Source organism: Myotis daubentonii, chromosome 6 (genome assembly GCF_963259705.1).
Source record: "Myotis daubentonii chromosome 6, mMyoDau2.1, whole genome shotgun sequence".
NCBI lineage: Eukaryota > Metazoa > Chordata > Mammalia > Chiroptera > Vespertilionidae > Myotis > Myotis daubentonii.
Genome location: NC_081845.1, coordinates 86,254,890 through 86,277,277, shown reverse-complemented (window position 1 = coordinate 86,277,277; position 22,388 = coordinate 86,254,890). Strand labels below are relative to the sequence as shown.

General features: G+C 49.1%; 2 protein-coding genes across 5 annotated transcripts; one reads left to right on the top strand and one right to left on the bottom strand.

Moving 5' to 3' along the window:
* Nucleotides 1-475: 475 nt before the first annotated feature.
* Nucleotides 476-9,223, top strand: RPL7L1 (ribosomal protein L7 like 1). Of its 4 annotated transcripts, XM_059701658.1 has the most exons (7): nucleotides 485-794; nucleotides 1,841-1,949; nucleotides 2,850-3,013; nucleotides 4,198-4,335; nucleotides 5,503-5,612; nucleotides 5,799-6,013; nucleotides 6,457-6,592. In XM_059701658.1, exons 1-6 carry the CDS (start codon nucleotides 754-756, stop codon nucleotides 6,005-6,007), a joined length of 771 nt encoding a protein of 256 aa, XP_059557641.1. In that variant the 5' UTR covers nucleotides 485-753; the 3' UTR covers nucleotides 6,008-6,013; nucleotides 6,457-6,592. The 4 variants fall into 4 exon arrangements, with proteins under 4 accessions (XP_059557640.1, XP_059557639.1, XP_059557641.1 ...); XM_059701656.1 differs by lacking the exon at nucleotides 5,799-6,013 and having other exon boundaries at nucleotides 477-794; nucleotides 6,457-9,223; XM_059701659.1 differs by lacking the exon at nucleotides 4,198-4,335 and having other exon boundaries at nucleotides 486-794.
* Nucleotides 9,224-9,368: 145 nt separating this feature from the next.
* C6H6orf226 (chromosome 6 C6orf226 homolog) lies at nucleotides 9,369-10,095 on the bottom strand. Its single transcript, XM_059701661.1, has one exon. The coding sequence runs from the start codon at nucleotides 9,918-9,920 to the stop codon at nucleotides 9,681-9,683; it is 240 nt and encodes a 79-aa protein (XP_059557644.1). The 5' UTR covers nucleotides 9,921-10,095; the 3' UTR covers nucleotides 9,369-9,680.
* Between the last annotated feature and the right edge of the window lie 12,293 nt (nucleotides 10,096-22,388).

Genomic DNA, 22,388 nt, shown 5'->3' with positions numbered 1-22,388 from the left:
AGTGCTTGAGACGCGATGTCTGAAAAGGCAGGACTGAGTTCCATCCCATGGTTTTACTAGGACCAGAGAGAAGGCAGCGCATTCCAGGCGGCAAGAGGGAATGTTGGGAGGACGAGGAGGCAGGCACTCCCGGTTCTCGGTCCGGCAGCGGTAACACCAGCGCGGCTGCCGGCGGTCGGTGTCTGTGCCCGGCGCTCCCCCCCCCGCCCCCCCGGAGCAGCTCACACACCCTCCTGAGATTGTTGGGGGGCGGGAGGGGGGCCCGTTATTATCCTCGTTCTGTGGGTGAAGGAGACTAAGACGTAGATCAAGGCCCTCTGCTGGAGCCGGGCCGAGGTCGTCCACGAGACCTCCGCCCGCCGGAGAGCCGCAGCCGAAGGGAGCGAAAAAGCGGCCCGGAAGCGGCCCGTCTTCCCTTCCGCGCAGCCCAGCGGAAGCCGGCGGAGCAGCGCCCGCCCCCACCGGAAGTCGTCGTGCACTGTGGGAAGCGTTTCCTTGTTTATAGCCCAGCCCCCGGCATATGAGACTATAGCTTGAGTGAAAAGGGTTTTGAATGTTACTGGGCTCCAAAGCCCTTGGGAACAGTGTAAAGAAAGCCTTGTGCAACCTCTGGCAGGAATCGGGGCTGGCGTGACCTCCGCGGTAGCTGCTGCTAACGGGACGCCTGCTCTCCGGGACGCGAGGCTAAGAGACGTCTCTATGGTCAAGTACACATAGAGCGGTGCCTCGCTTCCCCACGCGGTGGGACTGCGCATGCGCTGCGGCTGCAGCTTTGGCAAGATGGCGGAGGAAGAGTGAGTATTTGGGACTCTGAGTCTCTGGCTTGGGTCCCAGGGCATCCGGTGCCATCCACGGGCTGGCGGGAAATAGGGATACTTGTGGCCTGAAGGAAGGGAATGGAAAAGGCTCCAGATTACAGAGGATGGGGGTATAGAGCGGGGACCGTAGGGCTCGGGAGGGCCGGCGGGCAGCGGGGGCCGTCAAGTTCCGGTGACATGGAGGGGCGAGGATTGACTTCCAGGCCGCGGGGCTGGAGTTCGGTTCACCGAGCCTGATTTAGGATTCCCGCTGCGAGTGGGTCTGCGCCCGCCCCAGCCCCAGGGTTTTACAAGGATGTCCTCGCTGCTAGTGTCTGTGAAAGGCTGTGTCAGTAAAAGCTACTTGGGCATGAGGCGGAACAGTGGCTAAAGGGTTCGTGATTTTTTGTATGTTTTCATTGATTTTAGAGAAAGAGAGAGAAACATCCATGGTTGCTCGGGTAGGCACCTCAGTCCAGGCGTGTGCCCTGACGAATAGGTTTGGTGCTCGGGCCAGGGCGGAAGTTCATGACTCGCTAAGCAGCAGTTCTCAACCTGTGGGTCGCGACCCCTTTGGGGGTCAAACGACCCTTTCACAGGGGTCGCCTAAGACCATCGGAAAACACATATATAATTGCATATTGTCTTTGTGATTAATCACTATGCTTTAATTATGTTCAACTTGTAACAATGAAAATGCATCCTGCATATCAGATATTTACATGACAATTCATAGCAGTAGCAACATTACAGTTATGAAGTAGCAACGAAAATAATGTTATGGTTGGGGGTCACCACAACATGAGGAGCTGTGTTAAAGGGTCGCGGCATAAGGAAGGTTGAGAACCACTGCGCTAAGGCTTCCAAGCAGGGGTGGGACCGGTCCACTTAGAGGACCGGAGTCAGAGCCACAGGTTTCGGGGGAGTCTCGGTTCTTAGGACTTTGAAGACGGTAATGTTTGCCGAAGCCTAGGAAATGGTTTGGAGGCCCAATGAAGATGCGTTTCCCAGACATTGACGCTGACCTCAATTTTCTGTATCAGGCAAAGAAAAAAGATCCCTTTGGTTCCAGAAAACCTCCTGAAAAAGAGGAAGGCGTACCAGGCCCTCAAAGCCACCCAGGCGAAGCGGGCACTTTTGGAAAAGAAGGAGGTAATTGTGGGGACCCAGGAGGGTGGAGTTAGAATGTACATGTGTTGATTTTCATCCGGCTCGGGTTGAATTGGATTTGGTGCCCCACCCCCGTCAGTTCGATGGTTCGTGCCTTCATTTAGCAAATCTTTTTTTTTTTAATATATTTTATTGATTTTTTACAGAGAAGAAGGGAGAGAGATAGAGAGTCAGAAACATTGATGAGAGAGAAACATCGATCAGCTGCCTCCTGCACATCTCCCACTGGGGATGTGCCCGCAACCCAGGCACATGCCCCTGACCGGAACCGAACCCGGGATCCCTCAGTCCGCAGGCCAACGCTCTATCCACTGAGCCAAACCGGCTTCGGCCATTTAGCAAATCTTTATCGAACGCTAACTGTGGGCAAAATACTGGAATAGTTTGTTAAGGAAAACGTGGGAGGGAAGCTTGTACCAGCTGGGTTCATACCGAGTGATTTGAGAGACCAGACCTGTCACTGGGGAAAACAATCTTAACATCTTTTTTTAAACACTATTTGCTTAGTGTTTTGGGGTAAATATATATATATATATGTATATGTATTTTTTTTTTTTTGGAGGCAGGGAACAAAACGCGTGCGTCCCTGTTTTGTATTTTGTGCTTAAATGTTAGGTTCCCAAAAACGCCTGTAGGTAAACATTGGTTAACAGCACGTGAGTGAACTTATCAAGGACTTTTTCTCAGCAGTTCCCAGGTTTTCTCAACTCCATCTTCGCTTGGTATCTCATTTTTTCTTTACATGAGAATGAAGGAGTTGGTTTGCTCCCTTTGCAGACGTAAGGGGAGATAAGCTCTATTGATAGTGATGAATGCCTTACTGTTCTGGAAGTAAAGGTGACTAGAGACACCAAGTGGTGATGCTGGTCTGCCTCTCCGTAGCAGCGGAAAGGAAAAGATATCGGGTTTAAGCGACTGGAATGGTTCCTGCACGATGCCTGGCGGCAGAAACGTGACAAGGTGCGCCTCAGACGACTGGAAGTGAAGCCGCACGGTTTGGAGGTGCCAGATGAGCATTCCTTGGCCTTCGTTGTGCGCATCCAAAGGTAGGTCACTTGCTCAGTTACGCGAGGCTGGGAGCAAACTAGTGATTCGGCTCTAGACCCCTATCTGGGGAGATGAGGTAAAAATAGGCCTTAAGCCACTAGGTAAGTTGTGCGGGGAATTCAGGGTTGAGCACAGCATAGGTTTTGTCTTTGAGGTTAAGGAACTGATCTTAGGCAAATAGACATGAAAATACACTCTGTGCTGTAAGGGTTAAGTTCGGGATTGGTGGGGCCGGGGGGACAGTGTATGCAGGTTGAAGACGCTCTTCTAAAGCAGGAGCTTGAAGCTGAGGCCTGCAAACATTTAAGGAGTTCACCAGTGTTAGGGAAAGGCTTTCCACGGGAGCTGCAGAAAGTCCTGAAGTGGGGGAATCAGGGCATCTCTAGGAACAACCAAGGTCAAGTGGATGGAGCATAATCAGTGCTAGGGAGAGTGACATGAAAATTGTTGCATTTTTTTGTTTTTTAATTGATTTCAGAGAGGGAGAGAGAGAGATAGAGAAACATTAATGATGAGAGAGAATCATTGGCTCGCTCCCTCCTTCACTGCTCCACGCTGAGGATCAAGCCTGCAACCTGGGCGTGTGACCTGGTTCATAGGTCGATGTTCAACCACTGAGCCACACTGGCCAGGCATTTTCCTTACTTGTTCCTACTTGCACATACAACTCTGCCTCTTTCTGTTTCCCCTGCCTAGTCACCCAAACCAGAAACCTGTGTATTTTAAATATTGATGATCCTTGCTTACCAGACCTCCCACACTGTAAATAGACTATTTTCTGGGCTATCACTTTAGTTTTCTAACTTTTCCTGCTTCTGGTGTCACATTCTCAGATCTGTCCTCTGTACCCAAAAAGAAATCTGATCCTGTCTTCTTAATATTTTCCATCGCTTTTACTGTCCACAGAAGCAAGTCCAGCTTCCTTAGCTTGATATACATAGGCCTACACCCCCCCACACACACCACAAATTCTGGGACCACCTCTGTTCCCATAGCACCTCAGGCATTGCCGCACATTGTGTGGAAATGATCCACTCTGCGGCTGCCTCCTACTCTACTGAACTCTCTAAGGCACAGTCTGTGTCTTGCTCTCGGTGTGGCCAGTAGTGGCATACATCTCATAGGTGCTGGTTGGGCTGACATAAATGAAATAGAGCCCGACTTTCTCTGCTCTTCATTTCAGGATCAGGGGGGTGAGCTTACTGGTACAGAAAACCATTGCAAGGCTTCGCCTGAAGAAGATTTTCAGTGGTGTCTTTGTCAGAGTGACCCCCCAGACCATAAAAACGCTGCGTATAGTGGAACCGTATGTGACCTGGGGGTGAGTAAGGCTTTTGTGTGTGTGGCTTTTTTAGGTTGTATTTGAGCATGTTGAGAACATTAGGCTGCACAGGGTACTGTTCCCCAAGGCTCCCGATGCTGTGTTGAAAGAACATTTTGCTGTGACCACAGTCACCAGAAATCAGTGGCCAGCCGCCAGAACCTTGGGATATGGGGCAGGTAGAGCAGGGGATACCCTGCTGCTGGTAATGTGCCGTGGACAGTACCATGCAGGGCTTGGTCCTCTAGGCCAGCGGCTCTCAACCTGTGGGTCGCGACCCCTTTGGCAGTCGAACGACCCTTTACAGGGGTCGCCTAAGACCATCCTGCATATCAGATATTTACATGACGATTCATAACAGTAGCAACATTACAGTGATGAAGTAGCAACGAAAATAATTTTCTGGTTGGGTCACAACATGAGGAACTGTATTTAAAGGGCCAGAAGGTTAAGAACCACTGCTCTAGGCCACAGCTGAGTGCAGTGGCTAGAACAGAAACTAATTATTGGAGTCTTTTTTTTTTTTTAAATATATTTTATTGATTTTTTACAGAGAGGAAGGGAGAGAGATAGAGAGTTAGAAACATCGATGAGAGAGAAACATCGATCAGCTGCCTCCTGCACATCTACTGGGGATGTGCCCGCAAGCCAGGCACATGCCCTCGACCAGAATCGAACCTGGGACCCTTCAGTCCGCAGGCCGAGGATCTATCCACTGAGCCAAACCGGTTTCGGCTAATTATTGGAGTCTTAAAGCAGAACTAGGAGCAGTGCTTGTGTAAGAGTAATGTTCCTTCAAACATTAAACCCAGCAAAGGCTTGAATTTAGTTGCAAACTCTTGCACCATCTTGAGTAGAGGGACACCTAAGGCCAAAGTCCTAGACTATAAGCCAGGACTTATTTGTGTCTGGGAAGTAAACTTTTGCCTGGTAACATTTATGTCCATAAATTGTAATTCAGCTTGGATAGTCAGGCCGCTCTGGGTTTTACCCTCTTCGCTGGGTGTGCCCTCGCCTCCCAGCTGCAGTGTGATTGCAGGACGCTTCGTGGTGAGGGGAAGGGGTAGTTGGGAGCACCTCTCCTCAGCCAGGCTGCAGGACTGAGCGGCAGTGTAAGGCAGTGTGCCAGGGGGCAGCTAAGGCTGTTCTTTATTCTGCCTCCCTTAGATTTCCCAATCTGAAGTCTGTCCGGGAGCTCATCTTGAAACGTGGACAAGCCAAGGTCAAGAATAAAGTCATCCCTTTGACAGACAACACAGTGATTGAGGAGCATCTGGGTGAGTACTACATCTTAGGGATAAGTTTTGGCAAAAAGCAAGGCTCTTTGGTGGTCCTGTGTGGAGTCCAGGTTATATTCTTGAGATCCCAGGAACCCGCCAGAGTGCCAGGTTCTGGTGTATGAGAGCCTCTCAGCATACGCTGGGGAAATGTCGAATAAAGGACGCTGCCCTTGTGTTTCTTAGGGAAGTTTGGTGTCATTTGCTTGGAAGACCTCATTCATGAAATTGCCTTCCCGGGGAAGAATTTCCAGGCGGTCTCAGGGTTCCTGTGCCCTTTCCATCTCTCGGTGGCCCGTCACGCTCCCAAGAATAGAGTGGGCTTCCTCAAGGAGGTGGGCTCCCCTGGTTATCGAGGTGAACGCATCAACCAGCTCATCCGGCAGCTGAACTAAACTCAGGTGAGGTGGGGCTGCAAACTGTCCTGTGCTGACTTCCTGGGCTAAGCTTTGTCCCTTAAAAATTCTTTTTGCATTTGCCAGTATATGAGAGGAACTTTGGCATTGGGGGCGAGAGGAGGCTGGTATTTACAAGTCTAGTGGATGGAGACGTGCTTGGACGAGTGAATGCCTGGTTAGGACATGGGACTGTATATTCCAAGACTTACAGGCTAGGAAATGTTGAGCAGTGAAAGAAACCTCTGTATTAGTGTGGTTATTTAGCAGAAAGTGGGGAGAGAGTAATACTAAAAACTAAATAGAAAGGATTTGAAGATCTAAACCATCCATTTTGTTGAAGGAATCTTAACTCTGAAAGTGTTCTTTATTGTGGTTACTACAGTACTCTTAAGTGCCAGGTCACAGTTCATTTGTATTAACAAAAGTTGTGTTTTCCTTCCTCCCAGAATATCTGAAAGCACACTGCATTGGAAGCATGTGTTTCTGTTTTTTGGAATTACCCAGTATCTTCAAAGAAGATTATTTTCTGCTATATCTTCAGAAACTGCAGGGGAAGGGTCAGGGAAAAGATGGTGGTGATGTCCCACTTCCAAAGGAAAAGTCCAGTGTGTTTCCCACGTTGGCCACTGCTGCCACCTCTGAAATCAGCCAAGGACTCATGCCATGGAGGAGAGGGTCCTGCGTCACAGATAGGAGATGTCCTTCATCACATCTTCTGGACCCAAGCGTGAACTCAAGACGGCAGTGGGCCCAGCCCAGAGGCATACCTGAACTTGGGGTTCCCAATGCCTCGTTTTGGAAAGAACTTGAAATACATTTAGAAGAGCACAGAAATGGGGCTCCGTTGTCTCTGTTGTGTGTCCATGCTCCAGCTTTTCGGTGACAGCTTTGAAAGCTCTCGGGCTTGACTGGCTCTAAATTTACCTGGTGGCTTCCTTTTCCTAGCTCAGGATTTTAACCTATTCTTGGATTTGTGAGAAGGGAAGGACCATTTCCCCAGAAAAACATGCATCCACTCCAGTTTTTGCTCAAGGGCTTAGGGTGTTCGTAGACTCTTCTCAGGGACCCATGCACCTTACACGAGAAAGTCCTGCACTATCAGGAGTGGTTGCCCAGGCCTGGCCTTGCTAATCTGGTTCCCTGTCCTGTGGAAAACCAAAGCTTACAAGATTGCCTTTTCCCTTCAAGCTAATGGGTATTTCCTGTTAGGAACACAGTGGTAGCGACTGAGCCCTTATACCGACTTTAACTTGGGGTATTGTCCCCCATTTATTTCTGCTGGGCTTTACGATCAATTTTCTGGTTTCCCTGATGATCCGTCCTCTGCTTTAAGAACCCAAAATCAGGAAAAAATGAACCATTTTCTTGGTTTGGCATGGATGGAATTGGCACTATTTGGTCTTTTAGGCCCTGGGCAAGCTTAGTTACACCCTTTCCTGGTGGGGCGCGGCTACAGTGGTTTGGACAGGTTCAAGCCTTGGACTGAGGCAGTGGCCGGCAAACTCATTGGTCAACAGAGCCAAATATCAACAGTACGACGATTGAAATTTCTTTTGAGAGCCACATTTTTTAAACTTTATAGGTAGGTACATTGTTATTAACTTAATTAGGGTACTCCTAAGGCTTAGGAAGAGCCACACTCAAGGGGCCAAAAAACCGCATGTAGCTCGCGAGCCGCAGTTTGCCGACCACAGGACTGAGGAGAGGACACCGTCCTCATTGCCACGTGCATGTTCCAGCTTGGAGGGCAGAGCCTTCCCAGCACAATTATAACAGATATAGTGTAAACTTGAACCTATGGTCTGAACACGTGGCCCCACGTGCCTGAGTGATAAAGTTCAGGTGCATGTAGTTGAGGAGGGTTGAAACCCACGAGAATGCTGTAAACATCTTGATCATGTCCTTTGCCTCGTGGCATCTGCTACAAAATAAAGACACGGCTTGTGGGTGCTGGCGCTGTCCATCAGAGGAGCAGCGTCCCACCGAGACCCAGCTTTCATTCTCTTGTCTGTCTTTTCTAAGCCTTTCATCACCCCCACTCAGGGTCACTGAACCAGGCTGAGCTGGCATGAGTATGCCATGGCCATGTTGGCTCCCCACATTTCCTTGCATATTCTAGGCTGCAGGCCCCTCCAGGAGTTTTGCTCTCTATCCTGCTGGTAATGCTGTAATAGACCAACATGAGGACGCTAGTGCTCCTGGGACGTTACACTTGACAAGGGTCTGATCCTGCCCATGTTGTTGTCATAAGTGCGTCTTCTCTTCTGCCACTCAGTTGCCTCAACCTGCCATCACAGCAGTTGGTGAAGGTGTGCCAGGCCCAGGTTAAGACTTGAAAATATGCTTAGCCAATGTTGCCTGATCCCTTAAGATCAGCCTTGCTGCAGTTTGGCTCATGGCCCCTCAAACAGAGCTGTGAGATTGAGTTAGTGTAACAGTGCCTCAGAGTGCCAGGTTATGAGGTAATTAATTAGGTGGTTGCCTCAGGAGTTAACCTGCCAGGAAGAGATGTTACTCTAACACTGGAGAGCATTGTGAAATCAGATTACAGTGATGGATCTAAAGTCATGGGAAGAGAACACTGTGGAAGCCCAGAGTTTGTATCCCAGATCTGTCTTACACTAAATACGGGAATAAGATTTTCACTCTTGCCTGTAAAGTGGGGCTCATTGTGTAGTCTAGCCTGTCTGCCTCACATGGTGGTTAAAAGGGTTAAGGAAAATAAGTTTTTAACTTAGAATTCTGTATCTATACTAATACATACAAAGGCCTCAGCGAACAGGACTACTGGTCTACCAGTCGCTATGATGTTCAGTGACCACCAGGGGGCAGGCACTCAATGCAGGAGCTGCCCCCTGGTGGTCAGTACCTCCACCTCCCCCCATAGGCCTCCATCTCTGGCCAGGCGGAGGGACCTCACCAGGCATGCACCAGGTGTGCACCCGCCATGTCTGTATCGTGTACCGTGGTATGCCACTCCCCAAACAAGTGGGACTCTCCTTCTGGGAAAAGCAGGAAGAGAAGGTGCAGGGAGCCAGATCCAGCGGTTAGAGCCAAGGGTTCTGGGGTTTGATTGGCTGTTCTTCAATGCCTTGGGATTTCATTTGCTTAATGCATTTTTTAAGTCATTTTGAGGCCAGATTTGACCATCAAACCTTTTATTAACTGTCTGGAGAGTGGCTGTCCAAAATCAATGCCACTTGAATCCTAAATTCACTTCCACAACCATCAGAATAAGCTGAAGCAGTATATAAACACGTTATCAACATTTCTAAGTTCTCAGTGTGTCCTAAGTTGCATTTTAAAAATGAAAACACATTGATGCATACCACATAGTATGAGATTTGTTGCCATTGCATTGAAGGGCTTTTTGAAATTTTTTTTTATTGAAATACGGACACAAAACAACCCCATGGCGCTCCCAGGAGGCTTCAGTCCAGCTGAGACAGGTCAGGGCGGAAGCACAAGAGACGAGTAACTGGTCAGTACCCAGTTTTCAGTCCGAGTTTATGCGGGACAGTCCCCTCCGGATCTCGCAGCTGCAAAGGATCTCGAGCCTCGGGAACCCACGACGGCCCCTTAGGAAGACGTGGTCCTCGGTCCGCCGAGCCGGGCTCCCCTAGGTGTTCCCTCCTCCCTACCCGAGGGTCCGCGTGCCTGTGGCCCGGGTCTAGGGCGGCGGCGCCGGGGCCTCGGCCGCGCCGGGGGCCTCCCAGGGCTTGGGCCTCCGCGGGAGCCGGGACGCCGTGGGTTCGCCATGGGTCGCCGCGATCTGGCGCTTTTCCAGGCCGGGGAGCTCCCGGCCCTGCTGCACCAGCTGCAGGAGCTGCGCCAGGGTCACCGAGGCCGGGGCTGACTCCGCGGGCGCGGGGGCTCGGCCTGACCAGCTCGCACTGCCCGGCGGGTCCATGTCCGACAGCTACAGCACAGCGGACCGGCGTGTGGGAGGCAAACATTTCCGGGAAGTGTGGGCGCAACCACCCCGCAGGGGCCACAGGCCATACCAAGCCGCCCAGGCAGGGGGAGCACTTGAGAACCATGACCGGCTCTGCTCAGAAACGCTTGACACACACATGCACACCTTCACCCACCCGGAGCCTGCACGGTGGAGGCTTTGGGGGAAACAGGAAGGCTCGCAATAACAACGTGCATGCGGACGGGCTGATGCAGGCCAGAAGACCCACGTGTGCGCACGAACCTCCTTTCCTGCACACGCAGCAGTGCGCAGGTCCCGGGACACCTGCGTAGTCACAAGGCGGGCTCATCAACGTCCTGGACTCTGCAGCACCCACGGAAAGCAGCGGCTGAGCTGTCTCCAGGAGCCTCCAGAGAACTGGGAGTAAGTGACAGCACTGCGGAGCCTGGCCCCTCCCTTCCATCAAGACCCCCTGGTGTTCCCAAAGGGGGTGAGAACAGAGGAAGCCAGGCCAGGTGTGCTACAGCCCCTCTGGCTGCTTGGAACGCCAGGCCAGTGGTTCTCAGGTTTCTAAGTTTATCGGAAGCTAGCCTGATCTGGCAACACCGCCTTAATCATGGACTCAAAAGTTCATTACAGTAACAGGACAGACTAGCACCACGTGTCTCCTGATGCGATGCTCTGAGGACACTGCGGATGTAGGAATACTACATCTCTTCTGTCGTATTCATGCCAAAAATGTTCACTCTGAACCTCATCTTGAGGGAATGGACAGACAAACCAAAGTGAGAGCCATCCTGCAAAATGACTGGCCTGGACACTTTATAAATGTTAATCTCAGGGGAGAGCCTTCTGGATCATGTGGGTGGGCCAGTTACCAACCATCACAACGGTCCCTAGAAGAAGGAGGGAGTGTTTGAGTCAGAGAAGGAGATGAGTCGATGGAAACTGAGGCAGACAGATTGAAGGTATATGCTGCCGGCTTTGAAGACGGAGGAAGGAGCCACAAACCAGAGAATACAAGAGGCTCCTGGGAGCTGCAAAAGGCAAGGAAATAAGGAATGCAGCCCTGCCACAACTTGATGTTAGCCCAGTGAAACCCATTTCAGACTTCTGACCGCCATATTGTGAGATTACAAACTTGTGTTGTTTTGCCCTAGCCAATTTGGCTCGGTGGATAGAGTGTCGGCCTGCAGACCAAAGGATCCCGGGTTCGATTCTGGTCAAGGGCACAAGCAGGCTCCTCCCTGTCCCGGGCCCTGGTCAGGGCTCATGCAGGAGGCAACCAATCAATGTGTTTCTCTCACATCAATGTTTCTCTCTGTCTTTCCCTCTCTCTTCTACTCTCTCTAAAAATCAATGGAAACATATCCTCGGGTGAGGATTAACACACACACAACAAATTTGTGTTGTTTTTTAAAACTTTTTTGAATGTCATAAAAAAGAAAGAAAGGAAAAGAAAAGATTGGGGAAGTGTGTCAGATTAAACGAGATATGAAAACTGCAAAGTGTGATCCTGGATTGGATCCAAGTTGGAGGGGAAGTCAGTTATTATGCTTAAATATATTTTTTATTGTTGATAATATTATGGGTATCTCCCATTTCCCCCCACCTCTTTTCCCCCTTCTTTCCAGCCCCTACCCCACCCCCCCACCCCCCAGGTCTTCACTAACCTATGGCCATGGGCTATGCATGTAAGTATATAAGTTCTTTGGGAAAATCAGTTATGAAGGACATTGTATCCTTGGGGAAATTTGAGTATGATCTGCATATTGGATGATAGTGTTCCAATGCCCCCACTCCCCCGCCCCATCTGCAGGGGATACATTCCAAGACCTCTGGTGGATGCCTGAAACATGGGTAGTACTGGACCCTATATCTGCTATGTTTTACCCCATACAGATGCACATACCTATGATAAAGTTTAATTTACAAATTAGTCTCAGTAAGAGATTAGCAATATAACTAATAAAATAGAACAATTATAACAATATACTGTAATAAAAGTTATGTTAATGTGGCCTCTCTGTCTGATAACTGAGATGGCTACTCAGTGACTAACAGGCGGGTAGCGTATTGTGTGGACATGGTGGACAAAGGGATGATTCGTATCCTGGGTGGGACGGCGCAAGACAGCTCAAGATTTTATCACAGGTTAAGGCTGGTGCTTTAAAACATGAATTGTTGCCTGGCCAGGGTGGCTCAGTGGTTGAGTGTGGACCCATGAACCAGGAAGTCAGGGTTCCATTCCTGGTCAGGGCACATTTCCCAGGTTGTGGGCTCGATCCCCAGTAGGGGGCGTGCAGGAGGCGGCAGATCAGTGATTCTCTCTCATCATTGATATTCTAGCCCTCTCTCCCTTCCTCTCTCTGAAATCAATACAAACATATTTTTTTTAAAAGCTAACAACTTGTTAATTGTTTATTTCTGGAATTTTCCATTTAATCTTTTCAGACCAATAAATAAAACCACAGAAAAGAGAGAAGGGGAAATTACTGGGACATTAATTTACGAAGAGCACAAATTGTGGCAAAATTGTGAAGAATTGTTTAATCTAAATGGTTTGAAACTTGTCAGAATAAAAAGCTGGACTTGAGAAGCTAGCCTGGTGGAAACTGACCACACTATGTGCTGTATAATAAAGAATTTGACTGGCTTTTGTCCCTCATTCCTGGGAGAGAGACTAAATCCTTGGAATTTCCCAAGTATTAGGAGTGATATTCATGGTGAGCCCTGACAGTGTATACCAAACAGGTGACTCATGGTGGCCCCTAAAAAGTTTCAGGATTGAGGCTGGCCATGCCAGAAAAACCAACCATGTGGTGAAAGGGTTGCGGTTTTGAGCCCTGTGAGGTCTAGAGAGAAGAGAGAGCCTGGAGATTGAGTTCAATCGCCAGCCAATTATCTAATCAACTGTGCCTGTGTCAGGAAGCCCCAGTAACAGCTCTGGACACAGAACTCAGTGGAGCTTCCTCATTGGTGAACACACTGAGGTGTCAGGAAGGTGACGTGTCCGGATTCCATGAGGAGAGGGCACCCAGAGCTGTGCATTCAGGACCCTCCCAGACCTGGCCCTATGCGCCTCTTCATGCGGCTGGTCCTGCTGATTCATGTCCCAATAAAGTTATTCATAAGAATGGCACTGTCCTGAGTTCTGTGAGTTGTTCTAGTGAATTATGGAACCTAAAGGGGGTTGTGGGAATCCCCAATTTTTACCCCGTCAATCAGAAGTGCCTGTGGCCTGGGAACCCTTCTGAACATGCAGCTGGCATCTGAAGTAAGAGCAGTCTTATTGGGGTCCAGGCCCTTTAACTTCTGGGGTCTGTGCTAACGTTAGATGGTTGGCACTAGAATTTCGTTGCAGCTGGGGTTTGTAACAGAACTCTGAACGAAGGGTGAGCAATCAGGACATCTTGGAGGGCACATAAGGCTGAGGACTGGCCCTAGGGTGTCATTGGGTTGCCAAGTGGCAGTGCTAATTAAATGCTCAACACTCTAGTCCAGTGATGGCGGACTTTTTTAGCTTGGCGTGTCAGCATTTTGAAAAACCCTAACTTAGCCGAAGCTGGTTTGGCTCAGTGGATAGAGCGTTGGCCTGCGGACTGAGGGGTCCCGGGTTCGATTCCAGTCAAGGGCATGTACCTTGGTTGCGGGCACATCCCCAGTGGGGGGTGTGCAGGAGGCGGCTGATCGATGTTTCTCTCTCATCGATGTTTCTGGCTCTCTGTCTCTCTCCCTTCCTCTCTGTAAAAAATCAATAAAATATATTTAAAAAAAAAAAAGAAAAAAAGAAAAAAAGAAAAACCCTAACTTAACTCTGGTGCCATGTCACATGTAGAAATTTTTTGATATTTGCAACCATAGTAAAACAAAGACGTATATTTTTGATATTTATTTTATATATTTAAATGCCATTTAACAAAGAAAAATCAACCAAAAAAATGAGTTCCACGCGTGTCATAGGTTCATCATCACTGCTCTAGTCTCTTAGGCTAAGATAAGGGCGTCGATGGGAAATGGGTGGGACACTGAGAGGGCCTGGGGACATTGGCGCAGACATGAATGAGGCTGAGAATGGTTGAGTCCCCAGATTCTCCTGAAATAGTCTTGTCTGTGGAGACAACATCCTCTGTAGGTCTCCTGTCTCCCAGGACATCAGCCTCAGAGCCCTTCCCGCCTCCATCCCCCCTTGGCTCCAGGCCCTTCGTGAGTTAGATCCCAGCACAGCCTGCACAGGCCCACGCTAAGAGGAGAGCCCAGCCAGAAAGAGTTACAGGCCTTGCCAACCTGCCTTGGCGGGAGCCACTGGAACTTGTGTGGGAAACAGACCCAGCAGGGTGGAATGTAAGGCTCAGCACGGCCAAACTCACGGCCATGGATGCTCATCAGGATTTGGGATTTAATGTATTGGCGTGAGCACCTGGGAGAGGCATTCATACTCTGCTGGTTTGGTTAATTAAAGCCTGAACTTCATGGTAGCCTATAGTTAATAAACTTGAAATGCCGGAATTTCCCTGGCATACTAGAGAGGAAGGAATCTGAAATCTCAGGGAGATGGGAAGGCTGGATTGGATTTGTTCTGTGCGATCTGTTTAGCCACTTCCAGCCACATGGTTGAAGCGGGTCAGGAAAACACTCCTTTACCAAAGCATGTCGAAGTGCATTGGCGAGCGACATCGAATTCTTGATATGCTCAGATGGCTGTCCTCTGTAGGCTGGTAATGCTATTGGGGGGGCGAGGGGGCTGCCAGGAGGATCACTGGAACTGGATTCCCTGATCTCAGTGAGGATAATGGTATCCTGGTGATGTAAAGGCCAGGCGGTGATATTTTTTGCATGTGTTTTTTTTCAATATATATATTTTTATCCATTTTAGAGAGGAAGGGAGAGAGAGAGAGAAACATCAAGGATGAGAAAGAATCATGGATCAGCTGCCTCCTGCATGCCCCACACAGGGGATCGAGCCTGCAATCTGGGCATGTGCCCTGACCGGGAGTCGAACCGTGACCTTCTGGTTCATAGGTCGATGCTCAACCACTGAGCCACACCAGCCGGGCCAGGTGGTGATGTTTAACAGCCAAAGGCAAGGTAACTACAAAGACCCACAACAAAGTGTGGGAAAGACTGGTCATCAGGGGGACCGTGATCAGCCTCTATCCGCAGCCACCCCAGGGCTTGTTCTGTCAACCGTGGTGGCAGGGATGGAGTCATGCTTTGCCTCAGTCGCGTAGTCTTCCCCTCTCTGGGGATACCTGCTGTGGCCAGTGCTGCGCGTCCTTCCTACTCACAGCCCAGTGCTGAGTCCCCAGTTGGGCACCATTCCCACCCGGTTGTAGATGGATCTGACTTGGCCCTGCTAGCATGGAAGGGCTGTGCTTTAGCTTTGCAAGAATAGACACATTCCAGGCATGCATTCACCTCTGCCTGCTTTGCTTTTGTCAGCACCACCGTTCATGGACCTACAGAGTACCTTATCCATCCATCACCACGGCAGGCCACACAACACCTCCTCCAACCAAGGCTTGCATTTTATAGCCAAGGAAACTGTCAAATGAGCTCATGCCCAAAGAATTTACTGGTCTTACCCTGTGCCCCGGGGCCTAGAAGCCGCTGGCTTGATAGAAGACCGGATTGCAGCCGAAGGCTCAGGGAGAGCAGAGCCGAGAAGCCACCCCTGCAAGGTGAAGGCGCCTTCCTTCAGGATGCAGGGTGTTCTTTCAACCAAAACCAGAGTCAAACTCACATACAACTGCCCTGAGGTGTGGCTCAGAGGTTGAGCGTTAACCTATGAACCAGAAGATCATGGTTTGATTCGTGGTCAGGGCACATGCCAGAGTTGAGGGCTTGATTCCCAGTGAGTTTCTCTCATCATTGATGTTTCAATCTCTCCCTCTCTATCCCTTCTTCTCTGAAATCAATAAAAATATTTTTTTAAATCAAATACAGCCGAGACATAGGCTTCCTCACTATTATACTGAAAGTCTATAATGTTTGCTGCCCGTTTCCATAACCTCAGATGCAGGAAGCTTGGGAGAAACAGTTCCACCATGGAACACAGTGCAGATGACTTGGAAGCTAAGATGACTCCTTGCCATTTTTTTGTTGTTTTTTTTTTACATTTTATATATATTTTTTAACGTTTTATATAAGCCTTTGGACTGAAGATCAATGAACCCCAAACAGAATAAAGTTCAAAACCAAAATTAAGCCTGGCCGGCGTGGCTCAGTGGTTGAGCGCCCACTTATGAACCAGGAGGTCACAGTTCGGTTCCCCGTCAGGGCACAAGCCCAGGTTGAAGACTCGATTCCCAGTGTGGAGTGCGCAGGAGGCAGCCAATCAATGATTCTCTCTCATCATGTCTCTCTCTATATCCCTCTCCCTACTCTCTGAAATCAATAAAAATATATTTTTTAAAAAACACATTAAACCAATCACTGTATTGTTTAATAATAGATACATATATGGTAGAAACAACAAATAAAAGCAAAGGCAAAATTAACCAAAATTCAGGATAGAGGTTACCTCTATGGAGGATGGGGGGATGTGATCAGAGGGGGAGCTCAAAGGCTTCAAATGTATGAATTAGTATCCACTTCTTCTCAAGTGACATAAAAGGGTAGATAAGGTTTATTATTATTCTTTAAATTGCACACATACAAAAATAATACTTTTGCGTGTATAACTGATCATAAAAATAGAAAATAAATTACATCATGAAGTTCACCCACTCTTCTGTGCTACCTATAATACAAGCCAAAAACCCGGGAGTCACCCTTGACCCGCCTTCAACCAAATCCCATTAATTATCACTACTGAAGTTTTCTAATCTCCCACTTCCTCACCCTAGTCCTTCCAGGGTCACCCGGAGCACTGCAACCCCTTGCTCTCCCTTCGGGCAGTCAAAGAAACCATTTTTCGAATGTGATTATCATTTTAGTGTGAATCCAATCTTGCCAACTTGCTATCAGAAGCAAGAGAGAGAAAGAAGTAAATTGCCCAGGACCACACAGCCAGGAAATGGCAGGATTCAAAACCTACTAATCTTTCCCTCCCTTTTGTTGAACAAGATAATACTGGGAAAGGCTTAGCCCAAATCTGGCACAGACAGGGTAAGCACTGTTAACGGGTAGATTGATTCCTTCTCCTGCATTCACGCCCTCACCACGGAAGGGACCTAGTGCCCAGGTGGGAATAAAAGAGATCTTCGGTGCTGGAAATCTGAGCCCTTGGGGCCAGTAATTGGGTCACAAATGAGCGCCCTCTTGTCCCTACTTTTAAAAAAAATATCATATCCACTCCCTGTGCTTGGAAGTTGGGTGGAGGACACCTGGAGGCCTGGCCCAGGTGCACTGGGGCCATTGAAACAGACCGAGGTGGCATGCAGAACAGAGCTGGGGGGCAGGGGAGGGCAGGCAGAACTAAGGTGTTGGGACTTCCCCAGTTGCCCAGAATAAGTTAGAGGCTGCAGAGGTTCAGCTCTTCGCCTTGGCGGCACGTTCAGAATTGTCCGTTATTTTTCTGCCCTAGAGCAGGCACCATCATGTTCTGAGCTCTTGTGTCCAGCACCACGCATGACCCAGGGTAGACAGCCAGGAAATGGCAAGTCTGGCTAAGCCCCATGAGCTCTTCAGCTCTGACTCGGGCACCTCCTTGAGAAGAGAAGTCTTCTTCCCCGCACACTGCTGCTGTTTCCATGCCATCCACCACCAATCCCCCCAGCTGGGATGCTCTCTGAATCGCAGGCTTAAAAATCTTTGCTGAGTCTGGTCAGTGTGGCTCCGTTCACTGACCATGGTCTTGTGCACTGAAAAGCTGCCAGTTCGATTCCCAGTCAGGGCACACCCCCAAGGTGGTGGTTCAGTCCCGGGTCAGGGCGCATATGCCTGTCCGACCTTCCCCTTTAGTGCCCCTCTTCTCCATGGGCGCTGCACCTGGGTGGACCTCTCAGCCCCTAGACCTAACGGTTCCTGGACCCGAGGAGCCTGCCCTGATTCATCTCACTGTGGCATCACCTGGCAGTGCTCGGCATCAGAGTAGGCACAGGCAGCATCTGTAGAAGGCATTGTCTCTGAGTGAAGAGAGGTGCCTGCGGAGTGGACAGATCCTGGTTGGGATCCCAGCTCTGCCACTGGAGAGCTCGCTGGAGAGCGTGGGTAAATTCCTTTCTATTAGTTTGCTGGTCGGAAGAATGGCTGGCTGAGGAGTCCAGAAATGAGGTCTGGAACTACCTGGTTGATTTTCAGGAGAGCCCTTATGCTCAGGTACCTGGTCTCTGAGCTCTGTAAGGAGGCGAAGTTACTGTGGGTTTGTCCTCTGCCCCAGTCGATTGTCCTCCACCCCCAAGTCACCTAGAAAACAGAACCTAAAACAAGAACGAAGTACCACTATTTTACTTGGATGGCGTAAACCCAAGGCACTGAGAGGGAGAAAGAAAAAGCAAGGCAGGGGAGAAGGGAGGTAATGCAAGGTGATGGCGGGGGGATCCTGCGTCCCCACAAGCCTTGAAGCACAACAGCTGTGCTCACTGGCTGCCTGGGAGATCTCCCCACTGGCTGCCTGTGTGGAGAGACCGTGCCTGGCAGCAATTCAGGGAAGGGAGGGGAGAAGAGGGAACTTATCTGCTTGGGTCTCTCCCAACTCCCATTAGTCAAATGTTACCCAAGAGGATTAACTCCCCCAGGCTTCTGTGTTGCTGGTGGCCACTTGAGATGCCAGATCCCATGCCCTGCGGTGGGGCATTCCATCCAAGCCTGAAAGTGGTGGGAGGAGACAGAAGCTCTGGGCATGTGGCTGATGAGTGCTGGACAGAATCTGATTCAATAAGGATGTGTCCCCAACAGGCCAATAGTACTTTTCTCACCAGAAGACCTTCCCCAAGGTCACATGGCTAGTCAGTGGTAAATTCAGGATTTGAACATACTAGTAGCCTGGCTCTGGAAACTGTGGAAGATTATGATGAGGAATTTGGATTTTTTGTAGCAGGCCAAGGAGACTCACTGAAGGGTAGCAAGTTGAGGAGTGACATAAAGAGCTTTTTTAAAAAATATTTTTTTATTGATTTCAGAGAGGAAGGGAGACAGAGAGACAGAAACATCAATGATGAGAGCGAATCATTGATCAGCTGCCTCCTGCATGCCCCCTACTGGGGGGATTGAGCCCACAACCCTGGGCATGTACCCTTGACTGGAATCGAACCCAGGATCCTTCAGTCCACAGGCCGATGCTCTATTCACTCAGCCAAACCACCTAGGGCTTTTTTTTTTTTTTAAACCCTTAGGGCAGATAGCTTTCCTTCACCTTTAATTCCTCAGGCCTTGGGGAAATCCCCAGGATTCTAACAGCTTTCTTTAAAAATAAATTATTAATTTTAGAGAAAGAGAGAGAAAGGAATGGAGAGAGGAAGAGAGAGAGAGAGAGAGAGAGAGAGAGAGAGAGAGAGAGAAACATCAGTTTGTTGTTTCACTTATTTATGCATTCATTGGTTGCTTCTTCTTGTATGTGCCCTGACCGGAAATCAAATCAACAACCTTGAATAGTGACGTCTCCGGAGAACCAAGATGGCGGCATAGGTTAACGCCGGAGTTTGCTGCTTTGAACAACTACTTCAAAAGTGAAACCAAAAAACGGAAGGGACATCACCCAGAACCACAGGAACGCTGGCTGAGTGGAAGTCCTACAACTAGGAGGAAAGAGAAACGCACACGGACACTCAGAGGAGGCGCGGTGCTGAGGTCAAGTTCTGAGGTGCGGAGTGCGCGGAGCGGGCTGGCGGCGGAGGGCGCGGTTGTTGTTTTCAATCGGGAGGGAGTCGCAGACTCTGAACTCCAGATCTGGGCGAGTCTTTAGGGACCCAGACTCAAACGGGAGAAGCGGGACTGTCTGGCTTCGGTCAGAGCGAGTGCAGCTTTCTCTCCCAGCTTTGCAGCGGGTGCTGGGACTCAGAGAGGCAGAGGCCCTGGAGACAGGACTGAGAGCCGCCATAACTGCTCTCTCCGGCCCACCCTGTTGATCCTGTGCGACCCGCCCCGCCCAAGCCCTGCACAGAGGCCTTTGCCGGATAGTCCCTAGAGGACAGAAGTTCTCTCCCTGCTGACACAGCTGATTCTCATAGCCACTTGGCCTGGAGGTCAAACCCTCCCTGGAATTAGCTACAACAATCAAGATTTAACTATAAGACTTCGAACAAAGACCACTAGGGGGTGCACCAAGGAAGCATAACAAAATGCGGAGACAAAGAAACAGGACAAAATTGTCAATGGAAGATATAGAGTTCAGAACCACACTTTTAAGGTCTCTCAAGAACTGTTTAGAAGCTGCCGATAAACTTAATGAGCTCTACACGAAAACTAATAAGACCCTCGATCTTATATTGGGGAACCAACTAGAAATTAAGCATACACGGACTGAAATAACGAATATTATACAGACTCCCGACAGCAGACCAGAGGAGCGCAAGAATCAAGTCAATGATTTGAAATGCGAGGAAGCAAAAAACATCCAACCGGAAAAGCAAAATGAAAAAAGAATCCAAAAATGCGAGGATAGTGTAAGGAGCCTCTGGGACAGCTTCAAGCGTACCAACATCAGAATTATAGGGGTGCCAGAAGATGAGAGAGAGCAAGATATTGAAAACCTATTTGAAGAAATAATGACAGAAAACTTCCCCCACCTGGTGAAAGAAATGGACTTACAGGTCCAAGAAGCGCGGAGAACCCCAAACAAAAGGAATCCAAAGAGGACCACACCAAGACACATCATAATTAAAATGCCAAGAGCAAAAGATAAAGAGAGAATCTTAAAAACAGCAAGAGAAAGAAACTCAGTTACCTACAAGGGAATACCCATACGACTGTCAGCTGATTTCTCAACAGAAACTTTGCAGGCCAGAAGGGAGTGGCAAGAAATATTCAAAGTGATGAATACCAAGAACCTACAACCAAGATTACTTTATCCAGCAAAGCTATCATTCAGAATTGAAGGTCAGATAAAGAGCTTCACAGATAAGGAAAAGCTAAAGGAGTTCATCACCACCAAACCAGGATTATATGAAATGCTGAAAGGTACCCTTTAAGAAGAGGAAGAGGAAGAAAAAGGTAAAGATACAAATTATGAACAACAAATATGCATCTATCAACAAGTGAATCTAAGAATCAAGTGAATAAATAATCTGATGAACAGAATGAACTGTTGATTATAATAGAATCAGAGACATAGAAAGGGAATGGACTGACTATTCTTGGGGGGGAAAGGGGTGTGGGAGATGTGGGAAGAGACTGGACAAAAATCGTGCACCTATGGATGAGGACAGTGGGTGGGGAGTGAGGGCGGAGGGTGGGGCGGGAACTGGGAGGAGGGGAGTTATGGGGGGAGAAAAAGAGGAACAAATGTAATAATCTGAACAATAAAGATTTAATTAAAAAAAAATCAACAACCTTGGTGTATCGAGACAATGCTAACCAGCTGAGCTGCCTCAAGAACTTTCTAATAAAGCTCCCAATCTCTACTTTACTTCATCTGTCCATGTAGCTAAACGCAGCAACAGTAGGTGGCCCCAAAGAGACAAGGGCATGCAAGACAGTTTTTGAAGAGTCCCTGAGGGGGTGTCCAGCTCATATAGGCTTCACTCAACACTGCCTCATAGTCTTTCCCTAAAGCAGCGGTTCTCAAAGAATGCAGTCCTGGGGCATAGGTAAACACCGGAGTTTGCTGTCTTGAACAACCACTTCAAATATACAACTAAAAGACAAAACGGACATCATCCAGAACCACAGGAAGGCTGGCTGAGTGGAAATTCTACAACTAGAAGGAACGAGAAAAGCACTGAGACTCAGAGGAGGTGCGGAAGTAAAGTGCAGAGGTACGGAGGCGCATGCGGAAAGGGCTGGCAACTGAGGACACGGGTGTCTTTTTCAATCAGGAGGGAGTCACGAGCTCCCGACGGCTCTGAACTCCAGTTCCTGGTGAGTCTCTGGGGACCCAGACTCATACGGGGAGAAACTGGACTGTCTGGCATCGGGCAGAACTCGAGGGCGGCTTTCTCTCAGAGGTGCTTGCGGCGATTACTGGGACACTGAGATGCGGGGCCTCTTAGGGTAGGACTGGGGAGCAGCCATAGCTGCTTGCTCAGCCTTGTTGATCCCCTGAGACCCCGCCCCAACCAAGCTGTGCACAGAGGCTTTTGCATATGAAAGGCCTGGCCCTTTGCAACCTGAAAATTACCTAACAAACTGCAGCTAAATCAGAGAGACCCAGAACTTCCAAAAGAAGGTCCAAGGCCCCACAGCAACTTGCATTGCTTCACAGCTGGGCCTCATCTGGGCACCTCCAAACCCCAAACAAAGAAGAGGAATCGCTCCATAGCTCCTGCTGGGTAGCCTCAGGCAGAGGCTAAATTAGCACCTCCTTAGAGATCCAAGAGCCAGTGTACCCAGTGGTCAGAGTGGGACCATCAGATTACAACT